This window comes from Eubalaena glacialis, chromosome 2 (genome assembly GCF_028564815.1).
Source record: "Eubalaena glacialis isolate mEubGla1 chromosome 2, mEubGla1.1.hap2.+ XY, whole genome shotgun sequence".
In the NCBI taxonomy this organism is placed as follows: Eukaryota; Metazoa; Chordata; class Mammalia; order Artiodactyla; family Balaenidae; genus Eubalaena; species Eubalaena glacialis.
In genome coordinates this window covers 108,372,248-108,393,778 of record NC_083717.1, presented here as the reverse complement: position 1 = coordinate 108,393,778, position 21,531 = coordinate 108,372,248, and the positions used below count along the sequence as shown (strand labels likewise).

Sequence of the window (21,531 nt, the reverse complement as noted above, 5' to 3'; positions counted from 1 at the left end):
ACCTTGGGCATGGTGTGCTGAAAATACTGGGGCCCCAAAAGCCCTTCTCCCGGCTCATGAAGCAGTGGTTCCATGCCAGGAGAGTCAAGCCAAGAGACCTCAGGCTACTGTCCCGATCTCAACCAGAGGGCCCTGCTCCTAAGAGAGGATGTCACTCAGAGAGAAGTCTGCCATAGTCCTCACCCCCAACTCCAGAGCCCTCGGTCAGAGATTTTGTCTGCGGACAGAAGAACGCTGTAAAAAAGATATCTCCCAATCTCTTCCCAAAGGAACTTATTTCATTTGCAACAGTGAAGTTAATTAAACTTAAGACCCTCTCATAAATAGTGGAGGTTATAGTAAAGCAAATTGGGAGGATTTGTGGATCTGAGGACACAGCCTAGACTACAGGCTGGCCAGGTGAGAACCAGGGGAACAAGACAGGTGGGGGAGCCCTTCTGAGGTCAGAACAAACATCAAACTATAACCTCAGAAGGGAATTCCCTGCCAGTCCAGTGGTTAGGACTCTGTGGTCTCACTGCTGAGGGCCCAGGTTCAATCCCTGGTCAGGGAACTAACCCTGCAAGCCTGCAGCAGTGGCCAAAAAAACCCAAAACTATTCCATTTTAGGAGCCACAATTTGATTGGATTAGTCTGTCAAGGAATGTACGTCTTGGGGCACTGTTTTAAGCAACAGAGCAATCAGCCAGCAATCAGCAGGTTTAATAACTGGATGTGGTCAGAAAAAGTGTGGAGGAGAGCCCTACCAGTACCACTGTCATTCCAGGGTGACGATGGGCAGACCCAAAGCTGCACCTCCCTGAGGGGCAACAAGAGAGACTCAACACTATGTGCTTGGGATGTGGGGGAAGGATAAAATAATCTAGTCAATCACTAAACATATAAATAAGCAAATAACACTAACAAGCCCTGGAAGGGAGGACCAGTACCCAGAATTGCTATAATATATTATCTAAAATGTCCAGTTTCCAACAACAAAAAAATATAAGACAGGCAAAGAAACAGGAAAGTGTGACCCATACATGTAAAAAAAAAGTAGGCAACAGAAACTGACTATAAGAATGACTACATTCTTCTCCTGTTGGATATAACAGGAGACGATTTCAAAGTAGGCATTATAAATATGTTCAAAGAAATAAAGGAAAGCTTGACTAAAGAAGTAAGGAAAGTATAATTACAATGCCATATCAAACAGAGAATATCACTAAAGAGAAATTTTTAAAAAGAACCAAATGGAAATTCTGGGTATGAAAAATATGGTAACTGAAATAGAAGAGTAGGATGTACAAAGAGACTCAGACTGCAAAAAGACTGTTGATGCTAAAGCGGTAATGTGTGTTCTTATAAGACTGCTCTAAATCTGCGTCTAATGTACATGTTTTTAAAAGCCACAACTCTCAATAATAAAATTAATTAACACCATCTATAAAGTAATCATAAAATCTATATGATACTTCTTGGATGACATCCATTCTGATACACAATTAGCATTTCTTTAAAAAGCGTGATACTATAAATAATAAGTTAATTCTCAAATATTTAATAATAATATGAAAAATCTTACTGGTCTGACGTCACCACAGGAATTGGTAAATTGTCGAGCCAAGCCAAAATCAAGCATGTAACATTTCCTACATGTACTAGGAAAGCGACCCATGGCAAAGTTTGACTAGAAAAATAAAGAAGGAAAATATACATATTATTATTATACTTAGTCCTTATACCTTATCCTTCCTCTATTTTAATTCTTCTATTTAAACTCTATATAATACACATGTCCCAAACATACTATTCTAGTCAATGATGTTTACTGGATATTAATACATAATTTTGCTGTGGGTTCTATTAATGCCTAGGATCAGGTGAACTTTGAGCAACAAAAAATTTATGTGACTGTATAAATTTACATAAAACACAACACTGACTTAACTGGAATCAGTACTCTAAGTTCCTTGAAATTCTAGTCTAAGTCACTACTTAAATGACTTAGTCACTACTTACTTTTAAAAATGGGAGGAACTAGGAGTGAGCAAAATAGAATACATAGTTCAGAAATTGAAATGAATTTCCTATAAGCATCATGAACCTGAATTTCACTACATGTAAAAATTAAAATACAATTTAAGGAAACATTTCAAAACAGACTTAAGGAAAATACACTTTGCATTCTTCCCTTAATAAAAATAAATGTAACATTAAATGACCACAAACTTGCAAAGATAGGTATATAAGGGAATTTATTTAAAAAAAAAAAAGTCAAAAGTCAAATTGTTATAGAATTGTTGGCTTTTATTTTAAAATACTGTTTTATTTTAAAATACTGTTCTACTTAGGGAGCTTTCTAATCAAAAGGGGAACTCTTCAATCACCACGGTTCTCAAATAATGACGTTTAACTTGACATAAAAATAAAAGCAGGAGATATCTACGTTACATTAAGTCTAACTCAACTATGTTAATTTTAGTTGGCATTTTCATGTAAACTGTTTAATTTTAGAAATCATGTAGCAACAGATGGAAATAATTTTCAACTGCAACAACCAACATATGATAAATTTATAGTAAATACAGCATATCAGAAATGGGTCATTTCCCCTTGTAATACAAAAACCAAGAAAGAGAAAATAAAGACATATTTCACAGTTACAGAAATGACAATTTCTAAGAAAAAACAGAATAGAAAAAAATACTATATATGGCACTGTAGCACTCAGGAGAAAAAGCAAGCTCTTTCATAATTGATGGTTTCTTATAAGTATAATTTGTCACTTGAGAAATAGTTCAAAGAACACAATGCCAACATCTAAAAGCAACATATGTATATATTTTTAACCAATATCAGGAAAAAGAAATCCAAAGAATAACTATTAATTTAGGTGTAAGGCTAAGTAATTGACAATGTTAACACATATAATAATAATAGTGAAGCATTAATAATTTTTAATTTGGCTGCTGAGCAACATTTTCATTGTATGAGAAAAGCTCTTTATTGTAAGTTATAGCTTGTAATTATCATTTTTTTTAAATTAAAAGGCAAGTTACATGTACTTTAAGTTTACATCTTTGCCACAGAAATTAAAATACTACCTTGTATTTAATATAGAAAGCTACATTTGTAATTTACTGTGTCCCATCATAAGATTAAGAGTACCAAGCAAACTCATTCTGTCATCTGGAGGAAAAGGCCCCCTACCGGTTTGATGTCTCGGTGCAAGAATCCCACAGAATGGATGCTCTCAATAGATTCCAGAATCTGTCTACCCAACCGAAGAGTAGTGCTAATGGTGAATGTGCCCCGGGACTGGCTGCGGCGTAGATCCGCCAGATTCCGACCCTGTGGAAACCAAATAAACACTTTCAAGTACTGTACTAAACGTATAAGACAAGAGTAGAGAATTGCTCATTTACCATTAAAAAATATTTTGACTGAAATAGCAAGGATTTTACCTGAATCATGAGCCTCTCACTCAAGAGAAGAGATTCTCTTAAGATAATGCATGAACATTTCAGAGAAATTTAAGAATAACCAAAGTTCTTTTTTAACATATTATGTTTCTTTTAACTTTTTTTTCTGAATGAAGGATTCTTTAAATTCTATAGAACTTCACAATTTTCTAAAGTTTCACACATACGATTTCATATAATGCCATAATAACCCTTTTTAAAAATCTCCTATCCCTATACTGCCCCTACCCCCACTTTCCTCTCCCCACTGGTAACCACTAATTTGTTCTCTATATCTGTGAGTCTGCTTTTTTGTTTTATTCACTAGTTTACTGTATTTTTTTAGATTCCACATATAAGTGATATCATACAGTATTTGTCTTTGTCTATTCTATGTCTATCATATGTTTCTGAGTCATCATGTTTCCCTTTGTCACTGATGTTATAACAAAATATAGTCTTGATTACTTAAAAAAGATATATACACAGGGCAGTAATTCCTCATTATTGCCTAACATATTCCTATACAAACTACTTAACTTTTCTGTGTCACAGTTTCCTTATAAAATGGGGCCCATAATACCTACCTTACACTGTTTTGTAAGGATTAAACAAGATCCATGTAGTGTTTAGAATACTGTCTGGCACACACTAGGTACTCAATAAATGCTAATTACTGTTATTATAAATAAAAATGATATGAAACAAACACTCGATTACTTATAGCAGTAGATAAAAGCAATGAATTTATCTAGCCTGTGCCAGATGTATTACATTCATGACTGTATTTAGTCCTTAGCACCCTAAATAGAAGTTGTTATTCCTGTTTTACAGATGAGGAAACTGAGGCTCAGAGACTTTAAATAATGCTGACCTGTTAAGGTAAAACTGTTTTCAAATCTAAGTCTGTTTGACTAGAAAGTGTTCTTTTTCCACTGCACAGTGCTGCTCTACCCAGAAGATTCCTTATTGCATAGGTAACAAACAAGCAATCTGATGAGGAGAGCAGGCTAGGACGCTGCAGTTCCACCTCCCAAAGAATGGAAACTGGCTCCTATATTACAAGGGGATTTAAACATCCTGATCTCTCTATACCCAAAATTTTATAGTGTATGTTTGGGATTAATACCACTAATACCATTACCTCAACTAAAGACAGTTAATTCACTTCTGAAAAAGTAATAAATTCTTAAGTGACTTAAATACCATTTAAAATAAAATATCAAATAGTAATCAAGTAATACAAGAATTGAAAAATTACAGAAAAGTCAGGAGCCTTTAATACTTCATATCCTCTTTAAAAATGTGGTTTTCCCACAGCATTAATTGGTAGTTAACTTTTTTATTATTTTTTAATGTTAGTGGAATTTATTTTATTGTTCTCTACATCCTCAGCAAATGTAAAATGACTGATAATCTAGGGCAATGAGTTTTATAATCCCATGAGAGTACCTAATAACTTTTATTAGCATTTCAATAATTTTTTTCTTCAAAAATCAGTATTTTGACTGCCAAATATATACCTAAGGTAATACTGGAACTTTATTTGTAAACAAATTCTACCATCATAAAAGTTTCTGAAAGGAAATCAATTAAAGTGTATTTATGATATTAGTAATGCTTTTAAAATTTTAAATCTTTTAAAACATAAATCTAAGGTATCAATTAACAAAATCTGAGAAGATAAAAACAAAGCTGGCAAGGGTATGGGGAAAAGAATTATTTACACGGTACATACATGCAGGTTGATCCACCAAATTATACTTCAGGGTTTATATTACAGGTGATTATTATTTGTTACAGATTAAAAACTAAAAACAATCTATACATCCATCAATAAATGAAATGGTTAAATAAATTATGGTTCAGTCATCTTACTGACTGTTATGCAGCCACTAAAAAAAGAGTGAACTCTCATATACCTATCCATCACCCAGAATTAACAATTATCAATTAATGGCCAATCTTGTTTCATCTGTTATCCACTCCTCCCCTCCCCCTATGCAACACACAACATCTCCCTTCCTACACACATATACTGGATTATTCTCATGTAAATTCTAACCATATCATTTCATCTACATATATTAGGCAAAGAGATGAAAATATAAAATCAAAGAAATTACATGCCAGCAATTCTATCGCCACAAATTTGAACTGGAAATATCAGTATGAACTATGATATATTTTTTCTTTAAAAAAAAAAAAAAATCCTGAACCTATCCACTTGAAAAGAATTTGAAACAATGACCAACCCAATTGCAGCAGGCACCCATAGCATCTAGACTGTCATCTCTAAATACCATTTCTCATTAAGAGGAATCAGAAAGTAAGGATGCTATCAAAGTTCCCTATTGAGGAACCAACTCATTATTCTGAAAACTTTTAAATAAAAGAATCAAACATTATTCCTTCCCTTCTGCGTGAAATGTACCTTAGGATAACCTAATAGTTGGTGGAGTGCTTTTTAAAGAATTCTAGCTAATAAACAAAGAAGAAATTATAAAATTACAACAGTATATTTGCAACCCCCTGAAGTAATGAATCTAGGCAGTGATTACTAATGGGTTGATAAAACCTAAGAGAAAAATCACTGGGAACTTTATCCAGAATATGGAAACTTCTGCATGACAAATGACTCTGTTTTTATCAATGACAATACAAACAACAAAGAGAAAACTGTAAGAAAAAAAAATGAGAGGGAACCTAAAGATTAAAAGAGGCTTAAGAGATATGTATGCACAAAATACAATGTGTGAACCTTGTCTGGACCCAGATTCAAGTAAAACAAATATAAAAAAAATAAGGGAGAGAAACAATCAAGAAAATCTAAAGATTGACTTGATAATTGATGTTATTAAGATACTATTGTACATTACGGTTAACAGTGGGAAAAAAAGAATCCTTGACTCTTAGAAATATATATTGATATACTTACAGATAAAATATGCCTTGGATTTTCTTTGAAATCATCTGGGGAAGGAGAGGAAAGGGAGACTACACCTCAGATAAGATTGGTCATATATTGATGATTACTGAAGCTGGGTGGTGAGTACATGGATATTCATTATACTATTCGCTCTACTTTTGTTTATGTTTAATTTTTTCCACAATAATAAAAAGTCTAAAAATATATAGCAGTCCTGATGTTAGGCAATCTAGATCTATATCTGTACTGGTTACAGGATTCAAAACATTTTTTGCCCCTTCCTAGGTGATATGCTTATCACAAAATATCACTCTTTGGCTATACTAAGGATGATCATGTAAAGCCTCAATGGTGACAGGGTATCAAATGAGACCTGGCCAAGGTCTTCCTAGTAGAAATGAGAAAAGAAACATGTGTGACTGCTTGAACCCTATTAGATTTCAGACCCATTTTAATGGTAAATAGCTAGAATTTCTACAAGAGAAACAAGATTATTCCTTAAAATTTTTAACGGCAGATATTATATAATTGAATTGCCAGGAGGAAAAGACTGAAGTTAACTTCAGAACAATGAGGATTTTTAGAAAAAATTAGAAATGTCAGTGAGAAGCTGGGTCTGAGCATATAAATTTTATTAAAATATATGTGGGAAACCCCAGCAGTCATCTTCAATATGTCAAATAAGAGAAAGAAGCCTTGAACAGTTATACCAGCTTTAGTCTTGCCTCAAATCAAGTCAACCATAACTGTAGGGATGGGAGGTTAATGGTGGGTTAATTTTCTCATGACAGGAAAAAATACAGCATGCAAGCCAAATCGAAAGGTTCTTGGATGGGTCCATAGGCGCTTGCCAAAGGTCACAAAACGCATCGTTATCTGATATACACCAGCCTCCTTAGTTCTCCCAGACTAGGAGCCTTCCCATTTCCAGAAAGTGAGATTAAGGTAAGTGCAAATAAAATAAAACCGAGTATATGCTAGGACTGAGAGAGAGACTGCAGACTAAAAAAGACTGTCCATGTTCTCCAGTCAGTAGTAGCCAAAAGACAAAAATAGTTCTATTGTGCCACGAATATTGCCCTCAGGCTTCCATCAAGTCCTAACACCCATCAAGTTAGTCAGTCTCAGGCAAACCACAAACCTCCTCGAGCTTAAGTCTCTTCATTTGCAAAATGGGGATAAAACCTGTCCTATCCTCTTCAGGGGATATGATAAGGATCAAATAAGATGCATGATAAATCCAGAAGAAAACTATAAAATAGCATATAAAAAGTTATATTATTATTGGTCAAAGTGAAAGACAGAATGGTCCATACTAATGACCTAAAAAGATACAGGGATAGCTACTTCAAGAAACAAAACTATGCTGGCTCAAGAGTAGTGAATCACATGATTCAAAGACTTTAAGGCTACAGTCTGCAGGGAGATTAATATCTATAGATCTAAATCAAATGCTGAAGGATAGCTGAGGGAAACAAAAAAAGAAGAGGAAGAATTTAGGCCAGTATCTATGTCTCTGAAATCACTACTATGTAGCTAAGTTGAAAAAATAAAATAAAAGAACCAAATGCCTAAAACAAACTTTGCTAAAGATGAAGGGAAACCCTGAGAACCCTAAACTAGGCAGCAAAGTGAACCATGGCCTTTATTTTATTTTTTTATTATTTATTTTGGCTGTGTTGGGTCTTTGTGGCTGCAAGTGGGCTTTCTCAAGTTGAAGCGAGCGCAGGCTATTCTTCATTGTGGTACACGGGCTTTCTCATTGTGGTGGCTTCTCTTGTTGTGGAGCATGGGCTCTATGGCGCGCAGGCTCAGTAGTTGTGGTGCACGGGCTTAGTCGCTCTGCGGCATGTGGGATCTTCCCAGACCAGGGCTCGAACCCGTGTCCCCTGCACTGGCAGGCGGATTCTTAACCACTGCACCACCAGGGAAGTCCCTGAACTATGGCTTTTACACACTGATGGTGACTACAGGTTCAGAGCTCTGTGTGTGTGTGTGTGTGTGTTCATTCAGGGGCAGAGGCAGTGTCAGAGAGAATGGGATGATTTCCCTCTTCTCCTTGCTGTAGTCATTACTTCAGTGCTCCCTTTCTGAATTTCTTGCATCTGCTATCCAACCCAACTCCACTTTCCATCTAAAGGATAGGGGAACAGAGCTATGTTAATGATAAAGAGAAAGAGGTATGGCATTTCTCCCCTATCTCATCTTATTCTTAAATTTTCAAGCAGTCAAGGTTGACACTTGTGAAAATGGAAAACTAGAGCCCTTAAGGTAGTGAAAGGTGGAGAAGGAAGGCACAGGGACAGGACAAAACTCATATTATATCCAGCAATCCATGTGAGGATCAAAAACTTTGCAATGATGACAATCAATGAAGATATGCATCAACTAAATAGTTGACAGAGACAACCCTTCCAGAGACAACCCTTCCATCTTTGGAAAAATCTGTTATCAGGTCTGTTTAAATAAAGTTCCATCTGCATAGTATAAAACATTCTGAGATGATACCAAGAATGTTGTTAATTTTATTCATATCTACTATAATTAGGTACTTTGATCAAAACTGGACAATTTTAAGATACATTTTCAAAGTAACCTACCTGCAACTGCATGACCACGTAGTTGAATCGATCATTCCTCCCACAGCCAATAAATCTACAAACATGGTCCTTCCCTGGATAAAAGAAAGAAAGAAAGAAGACAGTAGAAAAGGTTATACTACAGTTTCTCTTCTTAAAAATTAATAATTTGTTTTTCTGTATAGTATTTTATGATTGAATGTAAAGGACCTATCTTAAGAACCTTAAGGACAGGAGATTAGTATTATTCAAATTTTCTACCCATCTCCCTCCATATACTACACTGCTCTTTATGTAGTCAAAAAAATGTTTACTAAATGAATAAATAAACAAATAAATGAGGGAACAAATGAATGATAATTTATTTAGGAAGGAAAGAATTAAGAGGTCATTTCAGATCAACTTGCCCAGACATGATACATCTGAAAGCACAGAAGAGCAATAAATAAGAACTATGTTAGGAATATAAACCCTGAATTTTAGATATGGTCTGCCATTCACCATTATAGACTCAGTGAGTCACTTCATCTTTCTGGGCCTTATTGATTTGGATTTGCTCAGTGGTTTTCAACCCGAGTTCCACATGTGAAATCCAAGGAGCTGCTAGTGGCTAGAATGCAGAGGGAAGCAGAGATGGAGCAGACAGAGGCTAGGGTCCTGCCCCTGATTCAGCAAAAGCAAACAAAGGTGCTAAAAGAGGATCAGGACTGGTGGATTCCAGGGCCAGAAGAGGGAATCAGGCTGGAGAACAGTGAATGAAGGGAGGAAGAACAGAATGAGATGATGCTGGAGAAACAGGCAGGCACCAAATCCAGAAGGGTCTTGGACTCCACGATAAGGAATCTGAAGCATATGTATAAGTCAATATTTTCCAACCCTGGCTGTTTATCAAAATCATCTGGGAAACTTTTTGAAAACTCCTAAACTTTATACTGATTCAGAATCTGTGGCGGAAGACACAGGATATGAGCTTTCAAAAGTTCTCTAAATGACCCAAAAGCAGACAGGCCATGGATGATTTTGAAACATCCAGGTATTTGGAAACTACTGCTGTGTAGTGAGAAGCATCTAAAAGATAAAGAAAAACACTTAAAACATTCCATTTTAGAACATCACTATGGTAGCAATGAGGAAGATTGACTATAGAGAGGTCAAATATGGAGGCAGAATGGTCACTCTGCTGACAGTTACAATATCTCGAGAGAGAATAAGGGTTTGAACCTTTTTTTTTTAATCTTATGTATTATAGATAGATTAAAAAATAGGATAAATCTGAGAGATACTAAAGATATAGTTTTTGACTAGAAATTGGCACAAGTAAAAGTTGTACCAAAATAAGAGAATATAGTAGGTTGCATAGATTTTAAGGGATATCAGAATGTTGAGTTTGAGGACAACCAGTTGAATTCAGTAGACAATTGTAATTTCAGGCCTGGTGCTGAGACAAAAAGCTGAACTCCAGAAATACACTGGGGAAGGATTGGTTCCTGGAAGGCAGATGGAACTACAAACATAAATGGAAGATTTCCAAGTTGAAAGAATAAATAATGAGAAGAAAAGAAACCGAAGAACAGAATTCTAGAAAATGAACCATTTAAAGCATGAGCAGAAATAAAAGAACCCATGAAGGAAACAGAGTAACAGCCTCAGAGCAAACTATGAGAAATGGATATAGATCATAGAAACCAAAGGAAAAGAGCATTTTAAGGTGGAAGTGGCCAGTGACAAACACTATAGAAAGGCTAAGAAGTGCTCATTAATATAAAAAATTAGGAAGTCACTGGTGAGTGGAAAGGACAGAATCTAGTCTATAATGGGTTAAAGAGTAAATGGAACATGAGACAATGAGGGCAATCTTTGAATAAGCTTGCCTAGAAAGAGAGGAAGTCACAGACCAAGAGCTAGAATGACAAATTTTGATAGACTTAAGAAATACATCCCAACAATCAAAAAGAATTAGTCCACTGCCTGATTTAAAATATAAATACAATCCAGATTTAATTTAGTTAATAATTCCACACTTCTCTTTTGCATCTAGGTTATCACATTGTTCTCTCATTCTCTGTGCTTTTGTTGAAAAGGGCCATAACTAGCAAGAACAGGTGCAATGGGAACAATAATTCACAATGTGTACAATGTATGTATATCACTTTACATATATTTTACATATGTTTGCAAAACTAAGTCATCTAATAAATTGTAGTAGGAATGAAAGGATTAAAATGACCACCAATTGGTAACTTACTCTTTTCCTCAGCTTCATAGAAACAATTAAAAAATCATTTTAAAGTATTTTCTTATTATCCATTCCTCAAGATTCCACCTTCCTATCATGTAACATTTAAACGCAGCATCTCTATTACAAAGACGTTTAAATCATCTAACAACAAAAGGCCATACGAAAGTTAACTCCTCTAGGAATGCCCTTTTTAAAATATCTTTATGATAAGTCATGTCAGAATACTATTTATCTCTTGATACTAAAACCACCCTACTTTTAAAACGATTAAAAATCAAATAAACTAGAACCTTTATTGGGTAACCAAAACACAAAGTCAGTAGCAAATTTTCTAGGATTCCCTGGTACATCTTCACTGCTTTAGGTAAGAGTTTAATGAGTTCTTATCTCATACATTATAACATAGTACACTACTGATCTTATATTTTAGATATATGCAATTAATGAAACTGCTTAATAAAGTTAGTTCAATAAATACGTACAAATTTTTGGAAGTACGGAGAAACTACAATTTAACTGAAACAGTAACTCTTCATCACCACTTAGAGCAATTCTTAAAATAACTTTTATAATAACTAGTACAAACTGAGGTATCACTCCATGAGTACAGGGACCATGTCTGTCTGTTCTGTTACCTACCCCACAGTACCTGGCAAAGAGTGAAACACCTGACTGATATTTGTGAATGAACAAATTAATAGAAATAACAGTAACTAATAAAGCATGCATAATATGAAGCATACTATGCTAGGCATTATATTAATGCTTTATATGTATTTAATCCTCACAACTTAATAGCATATTATTATTTTCCCTATTTTTCCAATGTGAAAATGGCAGCTTAGTGAGGTTAAGTACTTTGTTCAAGACCCCACAGCTGGAAAATGATGGAGCAGTTTGATTCCAGAGCCTTTGTTCTTATCCATTATGCCAGAAACAATTGAAACAGATTTTGAAGTCAAGGAACACCTTGTAAATAAATATTAAAACTAAAAGATAAATAAAGACTATGACAAAACACAGACAAGAGGACCTATTATGTTCCAAAAACTAAAGTAGGCACTAGGAATACAAGATAAATTAAGTAAGATCCATGCCCTCAATTCGCAGCCCAGATATATAAACAAAAAAATTTAATACAGTATGATGAGCTCTACATTATAGACAAATTGCTGTGGACACACAGAAGATGTGAAAATTTTGTTTATGAGGCTTTTCATGAGAGTTAAATCACTAAATTTTAAATATATGAGAAGAGTATTCTAAGAGGACACAAAGTGTGAAGGATCCAAGCATGTATGAAAGATAATTAATAGAGTTAACAAGACTAGAGGGCTGGATAATAGTTAAAACGTAGGCTCAGGTGGGGGGCATGCTGAGACAAGAAAAGTACACTAAAGTCTTATATGCCACATAAAGGAATTCAGATTTGACTCATTATTAGATAATGGGTGACAGTTGGGGATGGGAGGAGGTAGTTCAAAGGTTTTCAAGCATGAGAGCTACATGATTTGGCCTGTGTTTTGGAAAGGTAATGCTGTTCACCATTAGATGCTGATTTATGTAAGAGATTAAGGCAGGGAGATCAATTAGGAGGTTAAAACAACAGACGAGGTAAAAAATAAGGAAGGTTCAAATTAAAGCACTGGGAGTGAGAATTAAGCTTTCAAGTTAAGCTTTAAGAGACAGAATAGACAGATTATGGAAGAGAAGAAAGTGAAGGAAGACTTTTAGCTGAGGCTAAGTGGACAAGGTAAACTGTATTCATATAAACCAAGACAAAAGTATGAGCGAGGATAATGATTTCTGGTTTGGGGATTTTGCACTGATTTATCTATAGGACATGCAAGTTGTGTTAGAAATTTAGGGGTAGAGTTTAACAGAGGTCAACTATATAAAGTAATAGATCTGTGTATTGTTAACGGAGTTGACTGCCCAAAGAAGATGGATAGTTTGAGAGAACCGGGTCAACGCCAGAACACCAACACGTCAGGGAAGGAAAAAGGAAATGGTGAAGGAGACTGAGAAGGAAATCTATTCAGATTTTCTATTTCTTCATGAGTCAGTTTCAACAGTTTAGGTCTTTCTAGGGATTTGTCTTACTTACTTTGTCCCTTACTATAATCCATTTTATATTTCTGTAAGGTCAGCAGAAACGTCCCCTCTTCCATTCCTGATTTTAGTAATGTATCTTCTTTTTTTTCTTGGTCTGTCTAGCTAAAGGTCTGTCAATTTTGTACATTTTTTTAAAGAACCAATTTTTGGTTTTGTGAATTTTTCCCCATTGTTTTTCTGTTTTCTCTTTTATTAATTTCCACTGTAATCTTTATTATTTCCTTCCTTCTGCCTGCTTTAGGTTTAATTTGCTCTTCTTTTTCTAGTGTCATAAGGTGGTAGGTTAGGTTATTTACTGAAGATCTTTCTGGCCTCATAATATAGGTGTCTACTGCTATAAATTTCCTTCTAAGTACTGCTTAAGCTGTACCCCATAACTTTTGGTACCTTGTGATGATTAAGTTTTAAATACGGAATCTGTAGAAACTCACTTTTGAATCTTAGAAGGTAGGGTCATTAATGCCATATATGATGCAGGACAACCTATTATTTTTCTTTGAAGGAGACACAATACTGCTGTAAAGAAAAAAAGTTGGCTTTGAGTTAGATTTCAACTCTGCCACTTAATAATTACGGGACCTTGAGCAAGTCTCGGTTTCCTCAGCAGAGCTATTGAAAAAAATTAAATGAGATAATATATTTACAAATCATTTTCTTGACTAACTATTCAGTGTTCATTCCTCCATACTAACAGCACCCAAATTTCCCTTGGGGAACGATCTTCCTCAATTGTATATCCACTGTCTCAATGAGTCTGATTCACTCTCAGGCAAGGCTGGGCATTAATTGCTCTAAGCCAATCAGAATAGTCTAGAAATTGAGATCACTTTGATGATGGAAAGAAAACTAGATATTCAAGACTTAAGATAATCAATGCATGATATTACTCTAACAAGTATAATTGTTTCAGGGATGTTCTAATCAGAGCAAAACTCAATACCTTCATATAATTATGAGAAGCGATGTTATATTTAAAGAGAAAGAATATAGCCCCCTTCCAGTTGCTATGGGCAATCGTCTCTCAACTGTGAAAGAAACCAACATGAAGATAAAGTTCACAATATGGAAAAGATAATCGCAGGAAAAAATAGCATCGAATGGACAGCCACATACAAAAGAATGAAAAGTAGACCCTATCTTATACCATATACAAAAATCAACTATCAAACATCAACAATCAACAATCCATCAAAATGGATTAAAGACTTGACCATAAGACCTGAAACCATAAAACTCATGGAAGAAAACACAAGGGGTAAGTTCCTTGACATCAGCCTTGGCAATGATTTTCTTGGACTTGACAACAAGGTCAAAGATGACAAATGCAAAAATAAACAAGTGGGATTACACTAAATCAAAAAGTTTCTGCACAGCAAAGGAAACCATCAAAATATAACTAAATCACATCCCACCTCTGAATCTTTCAGCTTGGTGTGGAGGAAAAGTGCATGTGCTCAAGACTGCTTGAGTTAAATATCAGCTTTTTCACTTGCTAGTTTGTTACTTAACCTCTACAAGCCACATGAAGAGTAAGACAGCACTTACCTCAAAGAGTTACTGCACAAGTGAAATCAGAAGTATGTCTAATCCTTAATATACTGCCTGGTACATAATAAATGCTCAATATATGCTCCCTATTACTATCATTAAAGCTTAGTGATTATGAGCACTAATTTTGGAAGGAGACAGATATAAGTTCAAATCTTGGCTCTACTGACCAGGTTCACCTAGCATGTGCCTGCCTCTCTTTGGCACCATCCATTCTGTCAAATCTGACTGTACTTCAGTGGACCAGGCCAAACATGTCCCATAATGTCACTGCCCACACACTATTCATAGGATATCTCCCCCAAATAACTGTTTTTATCATTTGCCTGCTCAAGAGACCATAAACAATAATGCCTGAAGAAATAAGATTAAAATGGTGAGCCTGGAATTCAAGATTCATTCTACATTACTTATCAAACCTCATTTCCTTCAGTTTAACAAGAATTATACACTCTGAAGTCTGTTTCTTTTTTATTGTCCCTCACAAATGTTCTACCTTATTTTTTGCTCACATTTATTTCCCTCAACCTTGCCTCCTCAAATCAAATACAGCTCTTAAAACCTAAATATCCCTGTAGGAGGTAATATTAACGAATTAATACTCAGGATTAGATTTTCAGATATTTAGCAAGTTAGTCACTTAGCCAGGCACTGAGGGGGAAAAAATAAACAAGACAATTAAAATAAGAGTTTCCTAGAGACAAATAAGAGCAGCAGAATCTGGTACACAGATGGAACTAGAGAAAGAAGAGAAGTCAGCAAGGCAGCACTGACCACTAGGAATCACAGGTTGTTGACCACAAGAAAACACAGGATGGAAATATATCAACAAACCAATTTTAACTTTCTGCTTATGTGTCTCCTCTTAGAAATCTGCTAAAAGACAAAAGGAATCCTGAACATACAAACCAGATCTTTACCAACCACTCAAAATATCACCACTAAGGCTTTTTCTTAAACCTTCTAGCTCTTGACCACTCTAACCCTACAGGGAATGCTTGTGGACTATCAGCAAGCTCTGTACAAAAGAGAAATAATCAGTGATATCTCCACCCAAAAAAGACAGTAAGAAGTAGACTTAATTTAGATAGACAGATAATATCTAAAGATATTATAGGCAAAGTAGGAGCTTGCTAGTTAAACACAGATTTTAACTGTGATGTAAGAAAGGATTTCTATTCATCTAAGGCTTTTTTTTTTCTCAAAGGAAGAGGTATGCTGTATGCTTAACTAAATGCACATAACCTAAAGAATCTTTTTGTTCTTACAATTTCAGATGATCATCTACTACTCTTGCTTTCAATTCAAGAGCTTAAAACTATGGCAGGTAGTGGTTTGGTGGTCGACATCCCAGTGTTAAATATTAATAAGAGTAAAATGTCATGCAAAAGGCAAGTAATTTTACATAACTTGCTGCTAGAGGAAAGTAAATCAATCAAAATGGGCATCAATTATTTTTCTTTTTAAATAAAAGAAGCCATTTAGTAATAAAGTGAAAACCTGAACTAAAAGTATCCCTAACCCACTAAATGGGGATGTTCTGGAATTCAAAGAACAAATTACAAGTCAATTACAAATTAGCAAATAAGGGGATTCTGCAAAGCTGGACAATTAGGCTGCTAAAGATACAACAAAATTAGCTTCCTTATCCATCTATCATTTACTCCTCATATTTACCCACTCCTCACCAAAAACAAACAAACCATATCTACCCTAATAATAACTCATGAAATATCCACACCAATGGGAGATAGAAAAGTATAAGGCTAGGTCCCTTCCTCAAAGAATTTACAATCTTGTTAGAAGCAATAAATGTATTACAAGACCAATATAGGCATACAAGATCAAATTATAGCTTATAAAAATGAAGAATAAGCATTACAGAGAAAGCAAGAGATTAGATTAGAATACATCATAGAGCCTGGAGCTTGACTGAGTTAACTTGACAGTGATACCAAAAGAAGGAAGGGTGTCTTCTAAGCCAAGTCCCTAGGAAAAATAATTCAGCCAAGGAGTCTAAGGAATAAAGGCTCCTATCAGCATTCATAAGGATGCCCATCTAACAATCCTTTAGGTTCTAAGTAGCTCACCAGGAGCTAAAGGCAGAAGAAAGTTTCCAAACTCTTCAGTCTAGATAACCATCACAGGGAATTTCATCATTTAAACAAGACTATCCTATCACAATGGCCAATTTAAAACTAGCAGGCTTTTATGATTAGAATGGAAAAAAAAGAGCATGATTTCCTCACCCTATTTTTAAAATGTACTAAACTATTACAAAAATGTATAAACAAATATATGTTTAAAAAAAGAGAGAAAAGATAAAGAATTAGAAGACCACTACAGGAGGCCCAATATCTGCATAACAGGTAGGTGTTCCAGAAGAGAAGATAGATAAAATAAACGGGTGGAAACCACCAACAAAATAATTCAAGAAAATTTCCCAAGAAAAACTTTAAGATTGCAAGTTTCAATAAAGGACACAGCCTGGCTTACTAAATGAAAATACACAAATGGCACAACACTGGAGAAAAAGAAAAAAACAAGTTGCCAAAGTAACAAGAATCACAATGGGAATTACCTTTCTCAACCACTACAGTGAGTCTGAAGACAAATTTCTGAAGCAAAATTATTTTCAATCCAGAATTCTATATCCAGCCAGTGTTTTTTAACATCAGGGTAGATATGCAAGAGAGGTCTCAAAAATATATCTCCCATGCACCCTTTACTCAGGAAGTTAGTAGAGGGGTGCTTCACTAAAATGAGAATAAACAAAAAAGAGAAAGGGATTCAACAAGGCATACAATATAAAAGAGAAGCAAGGGGAGTCCCCAGGAAGACACTGCGGGGTGATCCAAGGACAATAGCTGTGAATATAGAAAATAACCAGGCCTAACTGGAGCAGACTAGGAGGTTCCTGAAGCGATTTCCCTAAGAAGAAGAAATTAAGAATTGTTGTGTTTATCAGTAATTCATTCTTTTTTATTACAGAATAGTATTCCATTGTATGGATATATCACAGTTGATTTAGCCATTCACTCTTTGAAGGACATATTTTTGGTAATTAAGAATAAAGCTAATATAAATATTTATGTATATGTTTCTGTATGAATGTAAATTTTCATTTCTTTAGGTTAAATGCCTATGAGTGTGACTGCTGGGTCACAGAGTGAATCCATATTGAACATATGGTAAGTATATGTTCAATTGTTTTCCAGAGGAGCTGTATCGATTTGCATCCCCTCCAGCAAGGTATGAGGGTTCCAGTTGCTCTATGTCCTTGTCAGCACTTGGTATTGTCAAAAGTTTTATACTATTTTAATAGATGTGCAGCAGGAATTCACCATGACTTTAATCTGCATTCCCCTAATGGCTAGTTATGTTAAACATCTTTTGCTGAGCTGATTTTCCACTCTATATCCTCTCTGCCAAAGCCCATTAAAGATTTTTAATTAGATTGTTTTCTTACTGTTGAGTTTTCAGAGTTTTTACATATTCTGAATATAAGTCCTTTGCAGGTATGTGATTTGCAAATATTTTCTCCCAGTCTATAATCTGTCTTTTCGTTCTCTTAACAGTGTCTTTCACAAGCAAAGCTTTTAATTTGATTCAGTCCAATTCATCAGTTCTTTCTTTTATCAATCATGATTTTGGTATCATGTGAAAGAACTTCTTGCTTACACCAGCTCACAAAGATTTTCTATGTTTGCTTCTGAAAGCTGTATAGCTTTATATTTCACATTTAGATGTGGTACATTTTATTTTATTTATTTATTTATTTTTGAGGTATAATAGCTGACATTTATTTAGTGCTCAGGACATGTAAACATCTCATTTAATCCTCATGGTGGTTCTGAGGTTGTTAAGACAATGTCAAATTCCAGTTCAAAATTTCAGTTCAGAAGCAATAATCAGGACAAATATTGTATTATTATCAGAGACAATTTCAAATGAAAATATAACTTTCACAGATCAATATGCATCAAATAGTACTGAATCAAAATATAAAGTAAAAATTATAAGTACAAGAAGAAATGAGAGGGCTTCCCTGGTGGCACAGTGGTTAAGAATCTGCCTGCCAATGCAGGGGACACGAGTTCGAGCCCTGGTCTGGGAAGATGATGTGAAGTACATTTTAAGTTTATTTTTGTATAATGTGTGTGGTTTAGGTCAAGGTTCACTATTTTTGTATTTGGATGTCCAATTGTTCCAACACCACTTATCAAAAGTGCTATTCTTTTTCCACTTGCAACTTTGGCCATATTTGTGTGAGTCTATTTCTAGAATCTATTCTATTTAATTGATCTATATGTCTATCCCTTTGCCAATATCACAGTCTTGATTGTGGTAGCTTTTTACTAAGTTTTAAAATCATGTAGTTTGATTTTTCCAACATTTTTCTTTTTCAAAATTGTTTTGGTTATTTTAGGTCCTTTGCCTTTCTATACAAATTCTAAAATTGGTTTCTCTATAACTACAAACAGTGCTGCTGGGTTTCTTGCTGTTGTTGTTATTGCTTTAAATCTATAAATCAACTTGAGGAGAATCAACATCTTAACTACAGTGAATCTTCCAATTCATGAATACATGTCTCTCCATTTATTTAAATTTTCTTACTTTTTTTTTAAATCAGGGTTTTACAGTTTTCAGCATAGAGATCTCATAGATATTTTGCTACATTTATACCTAATTCTTTCATTTTGGGAGAGCTACTATAAATGGATATTTTTAAAATTCAGTTTTCAATTGTTTATTGCTAGTATACAGAAATATGATTGCTTTTTGTGGGCTGACCTTGAACCACTTGGTAAACTCATTTATTGTAGGAATTTTTTTGTGGATTCCTTGGGATTTTCTACATATACAATCATGCCATCTGCAAATAGAGACAGTTTTATTTCTTCCTTTCCAATCAGTATGCCATTATTTCTTCAAATATTTTTGCCACACCACAACCATTCTCTTCACATTCTGGGTCTCTGATGACACAAATGTTAGATCTTATGATAGTCTCAAGGTTTCTGAAGCTGCTTATTTACTTTTAACTTTTTTTCTCTATTCTTCAAATTGGATTTTTATTTATCTATTTTTAAGTTCACTGACCTATTCATCTGTTATATCCTCTCTGCTACCAAGCCCATCCAGTGAGTTGTTTTTTTTTAATTTTATTTATTTATTTATTTATTTTTGGCTGTGTTGGGTCTTAGTTTCTGTGCGAGGGCTTTCTCCAGTTGCGGCAAGCGGGGGCCACTCTTCATCGCGGTGCGTGGGCCTCTCACTATCGCGGCCTCTCTTGTTGTGGAGCACAGGCTCCAGACGCGCAGGTTCAGTAATTGTGGCTCACGGGCCTAGTTGCTCCGCGGCATGTGGGATCTTCCCAGACCAGGGCTCGAACCCGTGTCCCCTGCATTGACAGTCAGATTCTCAACCACTGCACCACAGGGAAGACCCATCCAGTGAGTTTTTCACTTCCATTATTGTATTTCTCTGTTCTAAAATTTCCGTTTAGTTCTTCTTTATATCTTCTATTTCTTTGCTGAGACTTTCTATCTTCCCACTCATTCCTGGAATATGGTCATAATAGCTGATTTTAAAAGTCTTTTTGAGATAATTTTAACATCTGTGATCCTGGCACTGGCATCTGTTTTCTGTCTTTTCCCATGTGAGTTCAGATTTCACTGGTTCTTTTTAAGCTGAGTAATTCAAGATTGTATTCTGGACATTTTGACTATTATCTTATGAGAATCTGAGTCTTATTTAAGTCCCACCAAGAATGTTAGTGTTTTTGTTTTAGCCAGTAATTGACCCAGTTGGGTTCACACTTCAAGTTCTGACCATCCTTCTGCAGGCTGCATTTCCAATTTCAGTTCAGTTTGCAAAGCCTTTGTAGTCATACTGAATGTGTTCCATAATCGTCCCACGCAGTGTCCAGTTTGGGGCTTGGGGGTGGTCTATCCCATAATTCAGTCCTCAATGTTTTTGTATGCTGTTTAGGATCACACCCATGCACACACAGCTTGGAAGTCAGCTCAGAAGTCCGTGAGCAACTTTAAGTGATCAGTTTCCCAAGCTCCTCATTCTCCTGCAATCTTTTGGTTTCCTGGGGCTTCCCTTTTTCAGCCTTCCAGCAGAAAGCTGGGGCTTCATTAACCCCATTCTGCCATGTACTTCCTGTAACTGTGCCCACATCAGGGCCAAGCAACAGAAGAGCAGAGGGAGAAGAAAAGCAATGGGATTTGGAAGGTTCCCTTCCCTCTGAGATTTAGGCTCCTGCCTGCCCCATTGACGCCACTGCAGCTACTGCCCAGGATTGCTTGAGGCCTTGGGGGCAAGAGAATGAAGAAAAGGGGGAAAAAAAAAAAGAAAAAAGAGAAGATGTGGGATTGTCACATTTTCTCTGAATATTAGGAGACCCCTTTCCTGCTCCTTGAGTCAGAACTAGAGGGCTTCTCGTGGTGCTTTTTCTGTCCATGTTAATAATGCTCACGTCCAAGTTTCAGGATACATTAAGTTCAGGCTGGGGCATACCGGAAGAAAAAAAAAATGGTAAACTCACCGCCGGTTCAGTAGTACTTTGAATTCTGGTCTTCTTCCCCAATCTGCCTCCTACTATTTATTTTTCAGAGTCCTCAAATAGCCACTCCAAGCATTCTGTCCAGGTTTTATAGCTGCATTCAG

General features: G+C 35.4%; 1 protein-coding gene across 1 annotated transcript in view; it reads right to left on the bottom strand.

Moving 5' to 3' along the window:
* Nucleotides 1-21,531, bottom strand: part of TTBK2 (tau tubulin kinase 2) — a 157,996-nt gene that overhangs the window by 61,278 nt on the left and 75,187 nt on the right. The window contains exons 4-6 of the mRNA XM_061182230.1: nucleotides 8,973-9,046; nucleotides 3,193-3,333; nucleotides 1,565-1,669 (exon numbers count right to left, since the gene is read on the bottom strand). Coding sequence (XP_061038213.1) covers nucleotides 1,565-1,669; nucleotides 3,193-3,333; nucleotides 8,973-9,046 — 320 coding nt within the window. The remainder of the gene's footprint in view (nucleotides 1-1,564; nucleotides 1,670-3,192; nucleotides 3,334-8,972; nucleotides 9,047-21,531) is intronic.